This window comes from Caloenas nicobarica, chromosome 5, assembly GCF_036013445.1.
Source record: "Caloenas nicobarica isolate bCalNic1 chromosome 5, bCalNic1.hap1, whole genome shotgun sequence".
Lineage (NCBI taxonomy): Eukaryota > Metazoa > Chordata > Aves > Columbiformes > Columbidae > Caloenas > Caloenas nicobarica.
Window position 1 is genome coordinate 38,298,601 of NC_088249.1, and position 15,804 is coordinate 38,314,404.

Below are 15,804 nucleotides of genomic sequence, written 5' to 3' on the forward strand. Positions count from 1 at the left end.
AAATGTTGGCCTCATTACTCAGCTGGTGCCCTGCCGAAATTGTGAAAAGACATCTTAGGTAAGAGAAGGGACACAGACTCCCGTAAGGATAAAATATTGCCCATTTTAAGCAAACGGAAGATTTGCCATGGGCTCAAGAGGGCCAGTGTCAGCCACAAAGTGCTACCTTGGAGAAAGCTGCAAAATGCATTAACACAGTTCAAGTTACTTTCGTTAATATTTTGGGGGCTGTCGTAACTGAATTTGTTGCTTTTCTGTAACTAGTAAGTGTTGGTTTAAAGTAAGAGCATTGTAATAGCAGGATGACATAATAACTATTACAGTTTATATTAGAATTGTAAATACAACACTATAATAAATTTACCCCAACTTTTTGCTCTCAAAATAGTATTTTTTCTTGGTAATTGACAAAAACAAACTGAAAAAATATTACAAATCTTTGACCATATGACTGAAAATGACCTATAGTGTTATGATTATCATATATCCAGGGATATACACTTCTTATATACAGTACACGTGACAAATATACACTAGAAAGCAGAGGTTTGCTTCCTTCCTTCCCATTCCAGTAAACTCTCCACCTACCCGTCCTCTAGGCCTGTTCTTTCGTTTTGGAATATCTTCTTCTAAATCCTCTTCCTCATTCACTTCATCTGCATTTTCATCATTTTCTAAAACCCTCTGTGGTTGAACAGTAAACAGGAATGGTTAGAAGAAAAGATGACGACACACACAACCAACTGCTGCTCTTTACCACAGAGACTGCGGTTGAATAATGATATAATGCCAAATCAGATCCCAGAACCCTTACTTCTTTCCACTAAAGCAAAATGTGCTTTCCCTTCCACCCTCAGTTCTCTGAGGAATTCATATTTAAAAATACCACTGATATCAGTCACCTACGAAAAAAAGGTTCCTAAGAAATAATAGCGGTATTACTGAGCGCCGATATCCCAAGACAACACAAGTATTAGTATGTATAACTGCAGGCCCTGTCTGGGAAATTGTTTGCATGATTTTTTTTATTTTGGTTTTTGTACCTTAAATTGTTTTGTTTTCCTCTAACATTGAGAACGCACTCTAAGAAGACACAAATCAGTGTTTTTCTCCTTGGCAGCTCACAATTTTCTTTGTTTAGCAAAAATAGAGAAAATTCCTTCATATATTCCAGTATGTTTAGTGGATCTAGGGCTTACAGTACAGGTACAACTCTGTTATCTGGAAACAAGGGTTTTGCTGCATGAGAATCCTGAAGAAGTACAGGTCTCACGGAAGTTAATAGGAACAACAGCAATAGTTCCTTCAATTAATTATTTAATAGGAACAAAAATTAATCATCTTGCATAACTGTGAGATGCCCAGGCCAGGGAATTTCAATCCTTTTATCTTGATTTTTTGAAATGTAACCTCTACAGAATCAAACACAGGCTGGCCGCCCTGAAAACATGCACAACTCGGACATCACACGGACAAAGGCAAGACAAACCATCACAACACCAATGTGGAAAGTTGAAATCCCCTCAATCTTTGGCATGTCTGCTTGAAAAACAGAAATGGGCCCCAGCCACTCCTGCCATTCATGGTGCAGTGCCATTTCATAAGAGACTCATCTGGAATCACTAACTTATCTTTGCCATGCCACCATTCATCTAAATTGCAACAGGCAGCCACGGTGCAAATACAAATCAGTGACTTTAAACTGATGGGGAGGTTTTTCAGTCTCTTACTATATTTGTCCCTTCCACATAATTTCTACTCAACAGCTATTTGAGAGCCAACAGAGGGAGAACAGGAGCAAATCACAGTGGCTTTCTCCCCTTCCTGCATAACTCAAGCACCGAACTCTGAATTTGTGGGAAAGAGTACAACAGAAATTTTTTAAAAGCTTATATTTGGAGGACCAACTATGCAAATTCATTCTTAATTTATCAGCTAAATTTTTAAGACTAATATTGGATGGTGTCCCTTTTAAAAAGTACAAACAACTTTTAGAACATGGTAGAGGATCAAGTCTTCATCTGGTTTTTGTTCCTTTTATTTTTAAATATCAAGATCTATTAATGAGGTCACACCATCATGAGATATAATTTCACATAATACTAGAGTACTAACTACTAGAGGGTGGAAAAGTTGAGCAAGTTCCAGTTCTACGTACATAAAAAGTTTCTTCAAAATTCATGCAATTAAATTTATTCATTGACTTCATCTTAGAAAACTGAAGCACTCGGAAAACGTTTTACGTGAGGAGACTAGTGTTATGTAAGAAAACATGCAACCTTACTGACATAAGTTTGTATTTTCACAGTGCTTCATATCTTAAAGCATCTCCAAAAAAAGAGAAGGCTGCAACCATACTGTGTATGGGAGGGGAAGGAGCTAGTTTACAACAATAATAGCACCCAAGAGCAGGTAAAAGAAATATTACAAACCACTTTCTTCATTTAAAATTGCAGCATCAATTTAAGAAAGAGATAATAAGTAACCAAGTTTGAATTTGGTGGCACTGCCATGGTAATGACTATAATTCTTGACAGAAGGGGCATAGTCTTTCCAGTGCACAGCCAAAAGGCTATTCTAAGCCTTCTCCAGCAAACGATGGGGACACACATTCAACATCAATTTACTGCAGGGCAAAATCCTCAACCCTTTTAAATACCAACTGTACAGCAGGTCCCAATGACTGCATCTATTTAGCAGGGGGTACCCTTACCCTTTTTAGCAAAGTAATTTTTCTTTTCCTATTCTGTCTTTCTAAAAGAGTTTCTCAGCCCAATGTAGTTCAGCGCAGCTAAGCACCAAGTCTTCTTCTCCTGATGGATACTTTGAGTTTGAGAGGGTGGTAAGTGGCTGGGACTGAGGTGGGAATTACAATTATGTCTATCCCACCTGCTCACTCTCGCCATCACTGAGGCCATCACTTTTCAAGTTACGGCACAAAAGAACATGCAAAGGAACAAAAGAGAGATTTGCCTTGTCCCTTTTGTCATATGGATAAAAGGCACCGATCATGATTTTGACCTGGTCCAGTCTAGCTGCCGGGTGCCGCAGCACACACTGAATGCTGGCTACTAGTAAAGGCTTCAGGAAGCGTCATACAGGCTGAATCCAGATAACCTGTGCCTGCGTAAGAAACAACAGCAAGACATGCCTTTTGCACCTGTTCTGCTGAAACTAGCATCCAGGTGACCAGTTACAGCTCCAGCAGTTTAGCTGAAAAATTTCCGTGTATTTTTGCGCACCCTCCCTGCTCTGCAATGCCCAGACTTGTGTTGGTTCCACCATCTCTGAAGTCTCCCTCCTTGAACTGCTGCTGGGGATAATTTGGGAGATCAGATCACACAGCAACATCCAAAGGCACTTGTGGATCTCATAAGGATGCTGCACCATGACTGTTTGGGACCTCGGAAGCAGGCATCAACAGAGCTTTAGGGCTCTCAGCTTAGTAGATCCAGATATACCACTGAAAAAGGACAGAGGGGACCTCATGCCAAGCTTTTCCCCACTCCATGAGCAGGGGATTCTTCCTCTTTGGTGGTGCTCCTTTACCTCAGTAAGTGGGAACTGGAGAACTAATTTTGCTGCCCTTACAAGGATGAAATTTCTAGCAAATAGACCAGTAGGACTGAGCTCCAACTACTATAGAATTGATGCCCACACTCTTATTTCATTTGAGAGGGGGCTGCCCCCTATGATCTTTACTAATTTTAGGAATAGGTGCAACGTGTTATTTCTCAGCCAAAATTACCAAGTTTGACACACTGCCAATGGCTCCCACTAAAAATCACTAATAGGCTCATAGCACAATAGTGGTTTAGCATCACCAAAGATTTGGTGCTGCTCCCTCAGGAGAGGCCCGCTTTCCTAGCAATGGAAGACGTCTTTATAAAGTGACATGCCCTTGTATTAGAACCTTTTATGTTGGCTGAATTCCTTCTATAATAGACCCAGAAACATGTTTCTACTTTTAATTATTAAGGGATGAAATGGAATCTTGACAAATAACTTTCAAGCAATAAATAGTTTGAGGAGGCAATATTTTTCCTACATGCATCACTAATAACAACTGAGATACTTAAGATTAGAATAATTTTAATTATTTATTTTGCTTGTTTACTTCCTGAAGCCTTCTTGGTAAAAAAAAAAAATATAATTTTTTTAAAAAGCACCAAACAAAACCATGCAAGGCAACAATACGTTTTTGTTTACAGTCAGAAGCTGTGGATCCAAATTCAAATCCATGTCCAAATTCACTTTAAATATGAGGCACTAAAATTCGGTTTATGGTTGGGACCCATCTCTGCTTGTCAGCTTTATTTCTAATCATCTCACAGTGCTGCAAAACAAATTCCAGCACAGGAGCCATGCAGAACACAGCCAAAAGACTGAGATTCTTGTGACAGGAGAAGTGTGTGAGATCCCAGGTTCATTTTGAGCATCACAGTGTAGCACAATGGTTTGATAGCATTTTGACAGTAGAATGACACACCTATCAACAGATGCACTGTTCTGCCACAGGACAAAATCTGCTAGGCTTAGAGACAAGTTGTAAAATCCAGCCCTGCTGTCAAAGCATGGAGTTCTCCTTTACCTGGATTTCTTGTATAGTGTCTTCCTCTTTAGTGTCCATTTTTTTCTCTATTCCCTCTCCGCGCAGCAAAGCTTCCAGAGTTGTACTTTCCGATGTGAACCCATCTTTTTTAAGAGGCAGATCGACTTCTGAAAAATAAAACAAGGTGACTGTAGGTGTCTCCCCCAGACAGCTAATAAGCAGAAGGACAGAGACAACAAGTAGAAGACTGGCAGACTTTCAAGCTTGTCTCTGAGAGTTCTTCAAGTTCTTCTTTTAACCACTAAGGATCTCCATCTAGGGTTCATGTCTATCTTACTGAAAACCTACATGGCCTACACCAGTGAAGAACCACCAGCCAGCACAGCCATGAGTACAGAACCCAGGCCACGGAAGAGGATGACCTTCAGTCACTGTGGGAAGAGCCAAAGGCTGGTGGGGGCCAGGCCTGGGGCACGGGGCTCCAGAGATGGGGACGGTTATGAGAAGCTCAATGCAACTCGCCGTGCACACGAAGAAACAAAGCTTTACTCCCTTTCCAAAAGCTGCCACTAGACTACAGGGCTGTGCAGCAGGCAGGCAAACACAGCATGTTAATTTTAGCAAGAAGTTAAAATACACCTAAGGAAGAATTTTATTTTCCTTGTAGATCCTGGCCTCTGCCCCACTTGTGCAGGAGTTCATTCAGAGCAGCCCTATGGCATGGAGACATTCTGAATGCCTCTTCACCTGACAATGCCAGGTGTGGATTTCTCAAGTACTCCTTCCCTTCTAAAATGAATTCCTTCCTCTAGGCCAACAGATTTATAAAGTAATAATGTACAGGACTGACGCTCACAAATCAGCATCTGGTGTCCTTATGTCATAGCTCTGTCCGCTTCTCATCCTTTAGGACTGTGTTGTGTTTCCCAGTCTGCCTGAAGCTCCCTGCCTTTTCTATCAGAGTTATAAACTCTGCAGGGCAGAAATTCATGCGTTTATAAAGCCCCAAATCACTCCTGCAATCCAAATAATGAATGAACATTTCCACCTGGGACAGTAAAGCATAATCTGTTTCTTGGGGGCAATTGCGTCCCAGGAATACGTTTGTTCTATATATGAAAAACTCTAAGCCAGCAAATGATTCAGGGTCCCTGATCAGTGCTTCCACAACATGCTTGCTCAAGTCTTCTGAAGTGAGAGAGCATTGCTCAGCCAATAACCACAGAAAATCCAGCAAAGATTCCAGCAAAATCTATTCTATTCATGAAGGGAAAGGCTGAGTACAAACCATGCAGAAAACCCAAACCACTGGGATTTTCAAAGGAAACCCCCCCAGCACAACCCACAAAATGGGATGGGGTCAACTGTGGATTGATCCTCCTTCCCATCACAAGGAGGTCTATCGAATCAAGCCCCTGTTTCCAGCATTAAGCTCTGCATACCCACTCCTTTATGCCACCTTCCCCAAGTTCTCCTTTACTTGAGCTATAAAAAAGACCAAGAAGTCAAAAGAGAATCATACAGATTTAATTTCCCTGTATGAACTCCTAGTTCCTCCCTCTGGATGCTAAACCCAGACATTTCAATAGAAATAAGGCATTTTAGACTTGCTTTATGTGCAAATCCCGACACTTGAATCCAAAGTCACTAAGGAACCTCCATAATCATCTCTAGCTGTGGGCTTGGTTTGGTTTCAAAGTCCTGTGCTTAGGTGCAAAAGGGCATTTGCTTTGTATTTGGAATCTTGTGGGACTGCAAAACCCACGGGGTCATCATACATTCAGCAAGAGAAGACGCTTCAAGGAAGCTCAAGGGCATCGGAAACAAACATGTCTTCACTGTGACAAGCTTGCCTGTCTCTGGATACCGACACTCTCAGCAAACGAATGCATTAGAGAAAAAGAATGAGCAAGGAACGGGTGAAGGAGAAGTAGAATGTATATTAAAGTAAAACTGCTTCCTGTTTGTTCAGAGATATTGAGCATTAAGTCAGAGGGAAAGGTAGGCTCTAAGGTCAAAAACCAGCAGCTGTCTTTGATAGGCATGCTTGGTTTTTGTGGTGCTGCTACTTCTCACCAGCAACACTGCGGGAGACTTTTCAGCCAAAACTCTCAGAGCATTTTTAAATTTTTTAATTTAGCATCCCACTGACAAGGCGGCATGAGATAATACTTTTATTCCCAGTTTACCGATGGGGAGATTGAGCCACCAAGAAGTTAAGTTAGTGAGCAGGAAATCCATCAAAAAGAAACTCAGGGCAGCTGCCTCCCATCTGCCCACTAAGCTTACTGCTAGTCAACTCCTTCATTTTCTTCTCCACCAGTAGCTTCTAGGAGTCCATTTTTGTTCTGAAGTAGCTCTAGAAAGTGAGAAATGGCAGATGCTATCTTATGTGGAATGTAAAGTTTACAGTATAAAAACCTACAAAGGTCCAAAGACAACTTCTTAGTAAGGAATGCATTCTTTGTAACGAATACAGTCCTTCCTGGAAGATGGCTAGTCTGTAAAGGATACAGTAATGAAGAGAGGAAATTAAGTTTCCAAACCACTTTTTGAATCCTCAGAGAAAAAAGTCTCCAAAACTCTAAACAATGGTTCAGTTAACCTAGAGAAATAGTTAAACGATACCAGAGATCATTAAATTCATTTCACTAAATCCATAATTTACTCTTTCCTATTTAACTCTCCAGGATTTTCCCACAAAAGCTAGAAAGGTATATTTTTTCTCTTATGCCTCTGCCCTGAAGAAAACTGTGAAGCCAACTCAATGCCTGAAATGTAGTTTTCCGGTGAAAAATCAAGGCCTCCCCCAGACCATGGGAACTGCTGTATGGAAGCAAAGTGGGGTCCGTTCCACCCACTGTCCTGCTTATGAAGGCACACCAGCCAATGTCAGAAGCTTCCAGCAAGGCCAGAGAGAGTCTTCTAGCCTTGAGAAATTAAGTTGTGACCCCACAGTTGCTTCTGTTTGCTTTGACATTTGTTGTGCTCTACTATGCAGTCACATCAGGTGCTGCAGAAGAAGGTATGAGTGTCTATCGGGAAAGAAATGCAAACAAAATCATCTACCCTAATCCTACATTTCATCTTGATCTCTAATAGGTCAGTCCTGAGGGATAAATGCAGTATCACTTGCAGTTATCCTAAATCTGGCTCTTCTGGAAATGCACAGAATAGCCCAGCCTCTTCTGAATCTTGATACATTTTTGCCCTCAATGTTTTCCAAATTGAGTGAGTTCAATGTTGAACTATGGTTGGAAAGGAGCACTTTGCTTTATTGCTTCCCTGCTCGTTCTTGTTACGAGACAGGGAAAACAAAAGTTCCTGACCAAACTTTTTTTGTCATTTCTTTTTATTCCTCTCCTTTCGAAGATAAACAGTCACAATATTTTTTGTTACTCTGCTGTGGGAAGTTTTCCATGTGGCTTTTTCCTGTCAGACTGCTCTAAACTTCCTCTTATTCTTCAATAACCTTACCAAAACAGACCAATACTGCACCTGATATTTCCAGATGAGGCCACATCCCGCATTTAAACAAAAGTGTTACAGTATTCTTTATATTGCCCCTCAGGCAGTGTCCTGCAGCGTCCAAGCTGCATACTAAGCAGAATTAGGAACCTTGTAACAGGAACAAGAACTTGCCATACGTAATACTTCTAACACGTATGTGACAAATTAAAATATCCATCCCACCACCCATTCACCAAGCACATCCAGATTTCCCCAAGGAGGCCCACACAGACCTCCCTGGCCACGAGGGCTCTAAATAACTTTGTACCACATGCAAATCTTCGTAGTTTACAAGGTACTCTCTCTCTCCAGCTTGTTCATTGCTGTATTACACAGCATTGGACCAAAGACCAAACCTTGGTGCACCAGCCGTTAGCCTTTTTCTATAATGAAAGTTCTTTCTTTCATTTTTTCCTTTGTTTCGTCTTTTATTCTAAAAGTTTTCATCTAAGACAATGCTTTGGTTCTGTTTGGAGGCCTATACCATACCAAAGGTCTTCAGAAAGTCTAAGTAAATTGTCAACCCCTTATGTATTAGTCCTTTACATATCATGCAAAGAATTTTGAGAAAGTAGCAAGATGTGCTTTTCCTCAGTAGGAAAAAAAAACACCAACTAGTCAGTTAGAACCTCCTATATCATTTCCCAGGTGCTTTACTGCTTATACCTAATTACCGTTTCAATCAATTTCTCAAATGTTCATGTAGAATTTATGAGTCTTTAAATCCTTGAATCACATCCAAATCCTTTTTAAATATAGGTAATAACATTTGCTACCCACTAATTGTTCTAAATTCTTTCTGTTGTAACTCCTAGTTTGTATCACAAGCTCTTCTTCAGACATTGCCATTTCAGAGAACATAATCTTCATTAAAAGTAATAACTACTAGTAAAAGCACTATAACTAAAAGCTTACTCTTTTATATAAAAATTTTAAGAAGGTGTGAAGATAAATTTCCTTTTGATTAGTATTGCAAATGCAACAGCACCTGGTTAGTGTAGTAGATGCAAGAAATAGTCAGAACCAGGCAAAATGAACATGTCGAATCAACAAAAACCATCAATAACAAATAAAATATTATTTGAGAATTCTTCCTGTTTTAATAAACCACAGTGTTATTGGTGTCACGGCTAAATATTGTGCATGTGTTATAATTCAAATATGTGATATGTGTATGCATACAATTAAAATTTATGTTTCTTAACTTGGCAGGGTCTCTTTCATAGTGATTACATTAACATGGTTACTTCTGCTTACCAGCTCAGTGCAGCAACCTCTCTATTTTTTAAGGTCCTTAGACCACGGTGGTAGAATCTCTACGAGCACCCACGCCAGCATCATTCCTGTATCTATTGAACTGCTGCCTTCCAAAGAAGCACATTTTCACAAATCCTACCAAATGGTGGGCTTTTTCAAATTTTGATTCACCAAAATAGCTGCAAATTCCTGTCCTTAAATATACTACATTTGGTTTACAATGCATTGAGAGCTAAACAACTTTTCTGTGTCTCTTTGAGACATAGATTAAAAACAACCATCTCTTTTTCTATACAGTGCAATGTATTTGTTTTACAATGGATCATTTCCATCTCCACAGTAGCAGCTGCCACCCAAGCCATCATCTCTGTGCACTCGTAAGCAGCTCCATTTCCAGTTCTAATTGGGAACAGAGATACTTATTGGGTGAGTTCCAGCATGATCTATCACGCCAGAGACAGCTACTATGCAAACCAAAGCAATTCGGCTTCCAAAAACCCTCTTAGACAAACACTGACTTTGCACACAGATTCTTGCATTTCTGTTTCTTGGTGCTGGTTTCTTGGAACATAATGAGTGCCAGAGGAAACTATATATTAAGAGTCCATGAAGTGCTGTTTAAGATGGATAAATCCATGGATATTATCTTAATAACCACTACCTCTTTAAAATCATATAGGTGGTCTAAAAAAGCCACCTAATTCACAGCAAACAGAACTACTGCTGAGCAAATGCAGCCACTAAGCTCATTAAGAGGATGTGGCAGGATGTGTCTGAAAGTGCAGTGCAGTGGCTCAGCAAGCAATTAAATCCCATGACAGTTTAAAATGAGAATCTATCAGTGTCACAAGAGTGTGAAGCCTCAGCATCTCTGCTGTTCCCACCCCCAGCGTTTTATTTATTATGGCGTATTGGGAACATGGGAAGTCAAAAAGATTATAATGAAATATGCCATATAAAAACCAGATTAAGCCTGCTCTTCTTTGGGGAAATATGCAGAGAGAGAAGCTGTCTGTTAGCTGTCGAGTTTGCAAAAGATACCATCTTTTGGGATGGTGCTCTCTGCCAGCAGACAGAGTGCCCCAGGGGAAATGGTGGTGAAAAACCCAGACAAGCAGCATCCATCCATCCATCATACGCTCATCTCCCCATCTCCAAGGCACAAATACAGCGTTAGAGTGCAAAGGGTGGGGGCAGGGGGGTGGAATCCCTCAAGAAAGAGAGAGGAGACAATGCCTTACGTGAATAGCTGGATTTTGTAGCCTTTCTGTGTGCATACACCCACTCTCCTTAGCTTGTTTGCTTGCTTGCTTGTTATGTTCATGGCCAGTGCAGTGATTTCTTACCGTCCTTGGAATGTATGCATTCACAGCAGTGAACAGCACCAGCACCAGGTATACTAAAGGCAGGGCTCTGCAAGCCTTTTTTCACAAGCACGCCTTCACCAGCACAGTGCAGCACGGATCTTCACTCCTCCTGCAGATCTGGATCTTCAAAACCCTTCTTTCTGCACCACCTACTGCTATCCCAGGGCAGATGATCACATTATTGCTGTTATGCTTTAATCCTGACCTTCCACGGTCTCTGCTATCCCAGCCTGTCCTCCCAACACTACTGCAATTCAGCACCCATCTGCAGCAAACTTGTCAGTGCCAGTTCTACACTTCCCATCCTCTCCAACTCTGACCCACGGGAGCTCCTGTCAGCCCAGTCCTGGGCCTCCCTGGGGACTAGGCTACTGATAACACAGACTCTCACAATGAGTCCATAAAGCCAAACAAATGGCCCTAGGGACTAGTAAACATCAAATTCACTTTATTTTTAATCCAAGCCAGACGCAATAAAGCCATGGCTATACTGGAGATTGTGAGACTACTCCAATAACTCTTTGTCTCCCCTGCCAATTCCACCCTCAAACCTCATGTATATTATTGCACTCTCAGCGTAAACAGGGCGGTGGTGAGAACAAGAATCCAGTGGAGGAGAATGATAAACCAGTTTTAGAAGCAAGAGTACTTGAAAAGAGGAGAGTGTTACCTCAGAAACAAACCATTTTGTGTGGAAAGAATAGTTCAGAGGACTATCTGCCATTAAGTGGAAACTCCTCTTCAGGCTGGAGCCATGGGATCCTGTAAAGCTCCCAAATGAATTGCAGTAAACACTTGTTGCAAATTTTGGGCACCAGTGAGGTCTGCTCCAGGGAGCGCTGGGAGACTGAAAAATCCCAGTTTCTCACTAGCAGGTCTTCCTGCAAAGCTGCGAGTCTCACGGTGGGGTTGGAGCGGGGTAGGGCGACAGGGAAAGTGAAGAGAGGGAAGAAGGCAGAGGAAGCTATGACATGGGGGGCTGCATAGTTTCACTCTTCAGCCTGGGTGTAAACAGCAGAAAAAACAGAGGACAACTTTGGAGACCAGGATCCAATGGAAAGCTTCTATAAGTCCCTAGTTAAAATACATCCCTGGAGGCTACAACACAACAGGAGGGAGAAATAAGGCTGCAGAAAATAGCAGAGGCCCTCAAACATAAGGTTAAGCATTGTTTAGTTTAACCCATCATCAAAATGTGGACTTTACAAGCAGCTGTATTTCTTTGGCACACTAAAATGCCTCCATAAAATCTCTCAATAAAAAAAACCAGCCCTCCTGTCAGTTGTTTCTTGGAAGTTCTTTACAGATTTATTTCTCAGCACAGATATAAATCATTGTCACATATAATATACTGTACCTGCTTCTCAAAGACTGCCAAATTACAATATCAGGCTAAATGTTGGATCAGGTAACTACCCTCAGGGCTTAAATCATAAAGGAATATCTCCATTCAATAACATTATTCTAGCACTCATTTGTGTTCTGGTCACTCTTGCATTTGCGTTCTAGATGGGCTCACACCGCACCAGGACTTTTGCAGCATCAGCCAACACTGTAGGCAATATCAAGGGATAGAGGCTGGGCAACTGCTACAACTTGGAGAAAATTTCTGAGTACAAAGTCTACTCCTTTGGGCTTTGCACCACTCTAACACAGCTTCTGGCCTGTTTGGAGGAAGATAATAACTTTGCCCACCTATCTGCAAGTGGTCATACAGGTACATGCACAGAGATGGATGGGCCTTTTGACCCCTCAGAAGAAACAGAATGTGATTATTGCCAGCTAACCAGACAGGTATCAGCCACCAGTCACCCCCACACCACACAGCTGTGCCAGTCACCACCACACTGCACCCTCCGCAAAAGATAACAGGGAGTGGACCACCTCTGCAATCAAATGTACTACTTCTATATGTGACAGCACTGAATAAAACCGCTAATACTGAATGCAAACTCACAGATAAACCATGCGTAAAACCAGCCATGCCATAACCTTGCTGCAAATTCTGTGAGATTCTGCATAGCTTCTCCTCTTCCTTATCGAGGATGGTGGAGGGGATACCTTTAGTAACAGATAAATCTCTGTAATGCAGTTATCTCTCAACTGCAGTGCGCAAGCATCCCAATTAATTCAGTCCAGGCCTAGGAGAGCCGGCACTAAGCCAGAGCTGATAAACCTGCCAAAGCCAATCTGAGTCCTGCAATGATTCTTGGAAGCCCTCTCTGTGCTTTCTCATGCCCTGGACTGAGGGGGGTTATTTGGTTGAGTGCAGTGCTCAGCTCTGCCTGGCTCCACATGCCCACATGATGCTGCAACTCCACTAAAGATGCTCTTCTAAAACCCAAAGTGCAGGGGAGCAGCAGAGACACCCAGTCAGCTCTGAAGGCATCAGCATGGGTGCAGCAGAGTTATTAGCACTGCCCAGCCAGATTAACGGGTGTCCCAATTCTGATCCTGTATCTCTGGTCTGCAAAGCTCTCATGTGCGGGAAGACAGTGCTCTGCAGGCCTGGGAAGCAGGACGGCCACATTCGCGTGGTACGGTGTCTGAAGAAGTCAGCCATGCCACGCAGAGCTAGTTCAGCATCCCTGGCTCAGTAAATACCAAACCTGCATAAACCACTGAAGAACAACAACAAAGTGGCAATGATTTTAGGATGGGACAGGGAACAAACATCCTAGATGCTGCGCTTGGCATCACTACTGTCTCACCATGTGATCTTGGGCCAAACTCTAACAAAGGTACCCTCTGCTTTTCCATCATCTGTCAAATGGAGATAGTCTTCATCTATCCTCTGGGGTTTGGTAGGGCTTGTTTAATATTCATAGGCATCGAGGCATTCAAATGAAATGCACCAAAAATGCAAGGTGTTCTTACACATTCTCACAAAAACAGGTTTAAACACATTTTTTCCCACGAAGGAAAACACTGAAAAAGCAAGACTATTTCCACAGATACCAGATTTCAGTGGCCAATTCACAAATTCCAAGCAATGAGGATAATATTTACTCATACGGTAAGATGCATCTGACAGATGAAGCTATATCATTGAAAAATGTTATAAGAAGGAAGGCTTGTAACAGAAAAATGGCATGAGATGCTAGTAGGTATCCTTTCAGAAATGGGAAAGAACAAAGCAAATCATCTATTGAGATGCTCAGATCTCTTGCCACAAAAAGCCAAGAAATTCCAAGAGGCCTATAAAGCATTTAGAGAAAAAGGTGAACTCTAGAATTAATAACGGAATGGTAAACAGGAAGATTAATGGCACCAGAGAAAATGCAGATGGTGAAGCCCCAGCCTGCAGGCTCAGCAAGACTATGAATAGGGAGGGGGAAAAACGCAAGGTGTAAACAAGGTGACCTTCAAAGCCACGGGAATGCCTGCCAACAGGCCGGCCAGAGGGCATCCCAAGACACAGATGTGCCATCTGGGGTAGGCTGTCTCATGACAACGTGAACAAGATTTGTCTTTTTCAAAATCTGTAGGGAGGGAAAATGGGTAGCAGCAGAAAATATGACCATTCTTTCAAAATGGGCACAATTAAATGCACAGGTTGGAAAAGGATGCTATCTATTTTGTAAAGAAAATACGAAAGAATTCCCTGAATATCCTCACTCAGAAAGGCTTTTTGCCCACTTGTAAAGCCTGTGCATGCGAGGTGGGGGAGAAGAAGTAACTGGTTTTCACCAAACAAATGTTTTCCTTGAGGGCTTATGCTTTAAGTTTAGGGTGGGGGGTGAAAAAACAAAAAGCCAAAACCACCACCAAACCTCAGCACAAATTACAAAACAGCCCTTTAAACCATGATGGTATAAATTTTCCCCATCTTGGCATAAGTCTGTTCACTCCAGATGGCCCATTTGGGTTGAAAGCAGGTAAAGATTATTCAGACATATCTCTCTGTCCAATATCTGCTTTTGCGGAGTTCCCTTGCTCCGTCGCAGTGCTTATTTGGGCCTTGAATCTCCTAATACGCTTCATGTATGCCGAGATCTCAGTTCTTTGCTCACAGTAAAGTGTGGGAGACAGAAATCTGCAGGAAAGCCTGGCTCTTTCAGACCTGACGCTTAGATCACTGAGGTCAACCAGGAAAATTAAAAGCAAATGCAATCGCATGGGTTTTAAATGTCAATCAAACACTTCAGTGAGGCAGTGCTAAGGGGAACAATGCTATCTCTAAATAAGCCTTCTACAAAATAAGCCAAACATGTTCTGCTGTGATATCCAGTGGCAAGATTTCAGGGGAAAACAGAATAAGCAACCACATTACAACTCACCGTGGAAGAAAGCAGACCCTAGATGTGGGAGTCCAGCAGGTAGTGAATTCACACACCTCTTTTCCTTCCAGCCTGGCTCAAAGTACACCAAACCTGAGTATTTCATCAGGCAAAACTGGCCCATCTGAGTTCAGTGCTGAAATCAGTTAATTCAGTGCTAAGTGTACAAGCAGACGTATCTGAATGGTTTTTATTCTGACGGGCTGCTTACCAACTGCAAAAAAGGTACTGGCACAACCTCCAGTTTTGCAGCAGGAACTGCAGGTGCTGGATGAGCTCCGGCAGCTGGTGCAAAGCCTGTGCAGCCCCAGCGCTGCTGCATCCCGCAGGCTTGACTCAAATGAGCTTGCGATTGCTGACAGGAGCTGCCGTCGCAGCTCTGGACATCAGTACATACCTTTCTCCAGAAAGCCCCATCATGTGGCTCTGTTGATTGTTTTTTGAATAGAACAGGATCAGAGGGATGAAGTACACACCTGAAAACACTGAAGTGGCATTGAGGAAGGAATCAGGAAGAACAAGGGAGAAAAACAGCAAGATGGAGGAAAGCCATCGTATTCCCTCTCCTCACCTGCTGCAGCTAAACTATCATAGAATCATGGAATCATAGAATCATTTTGGTTGGAAAAGACCTTCAAGTTCATCAAGTCCAACCATTAACCTAGCACTGTCAGGCTTGTTCTGAAAACTGACACAGAAAAGTCTGAAAAATGGAAGCTCTGGGCCTTGAATTTTGCCTTTTCAATTTCTGTCTCCTTTCTCTTCTCTGCTAACAGAGAAACACTGTAAACTCCTAGATCCTGAAAATGTATATTCTGGGCCCTTTCCACACCTTACA

General features: G+C 42.1%; 1 protein-coding gene across 4 annotated transcripts in view; it reads right to left on the minus strand.

Annotated features, from left to right (window-relative positions):
- The window catches only part of DPF3 (double PHD fingers 3), a 164,793-nt gene that overhangs the window by 60,024 nt on the left and 88,965 nt on the right, over positions 1 to 15,804 (minus strand). For all 4 annotated transcript variants that reach the window (XR_010606271.1, XR_010606272.1, XM_065635541.1 and 1 more), the window contains exons 4-5: positions 4,592 to 4,719; positions 589 to 684 (exon numbers count right to left, since the gene is read on the minus strand). Coding sequence is in view for 2 of the 4 variants with exons in the window: in XM_065635541.1 (XP_065491613.1) it covers positions 589 to 684; positions 4,592 to 4,719 (224 nt within the window). In the remaining 2 variants the exon portion in view is untranslated. The remainder of the gene's footprint in view (positions 1 to 588; positions 685 to 4,591; positions 4,720 to 15,804) is intronic.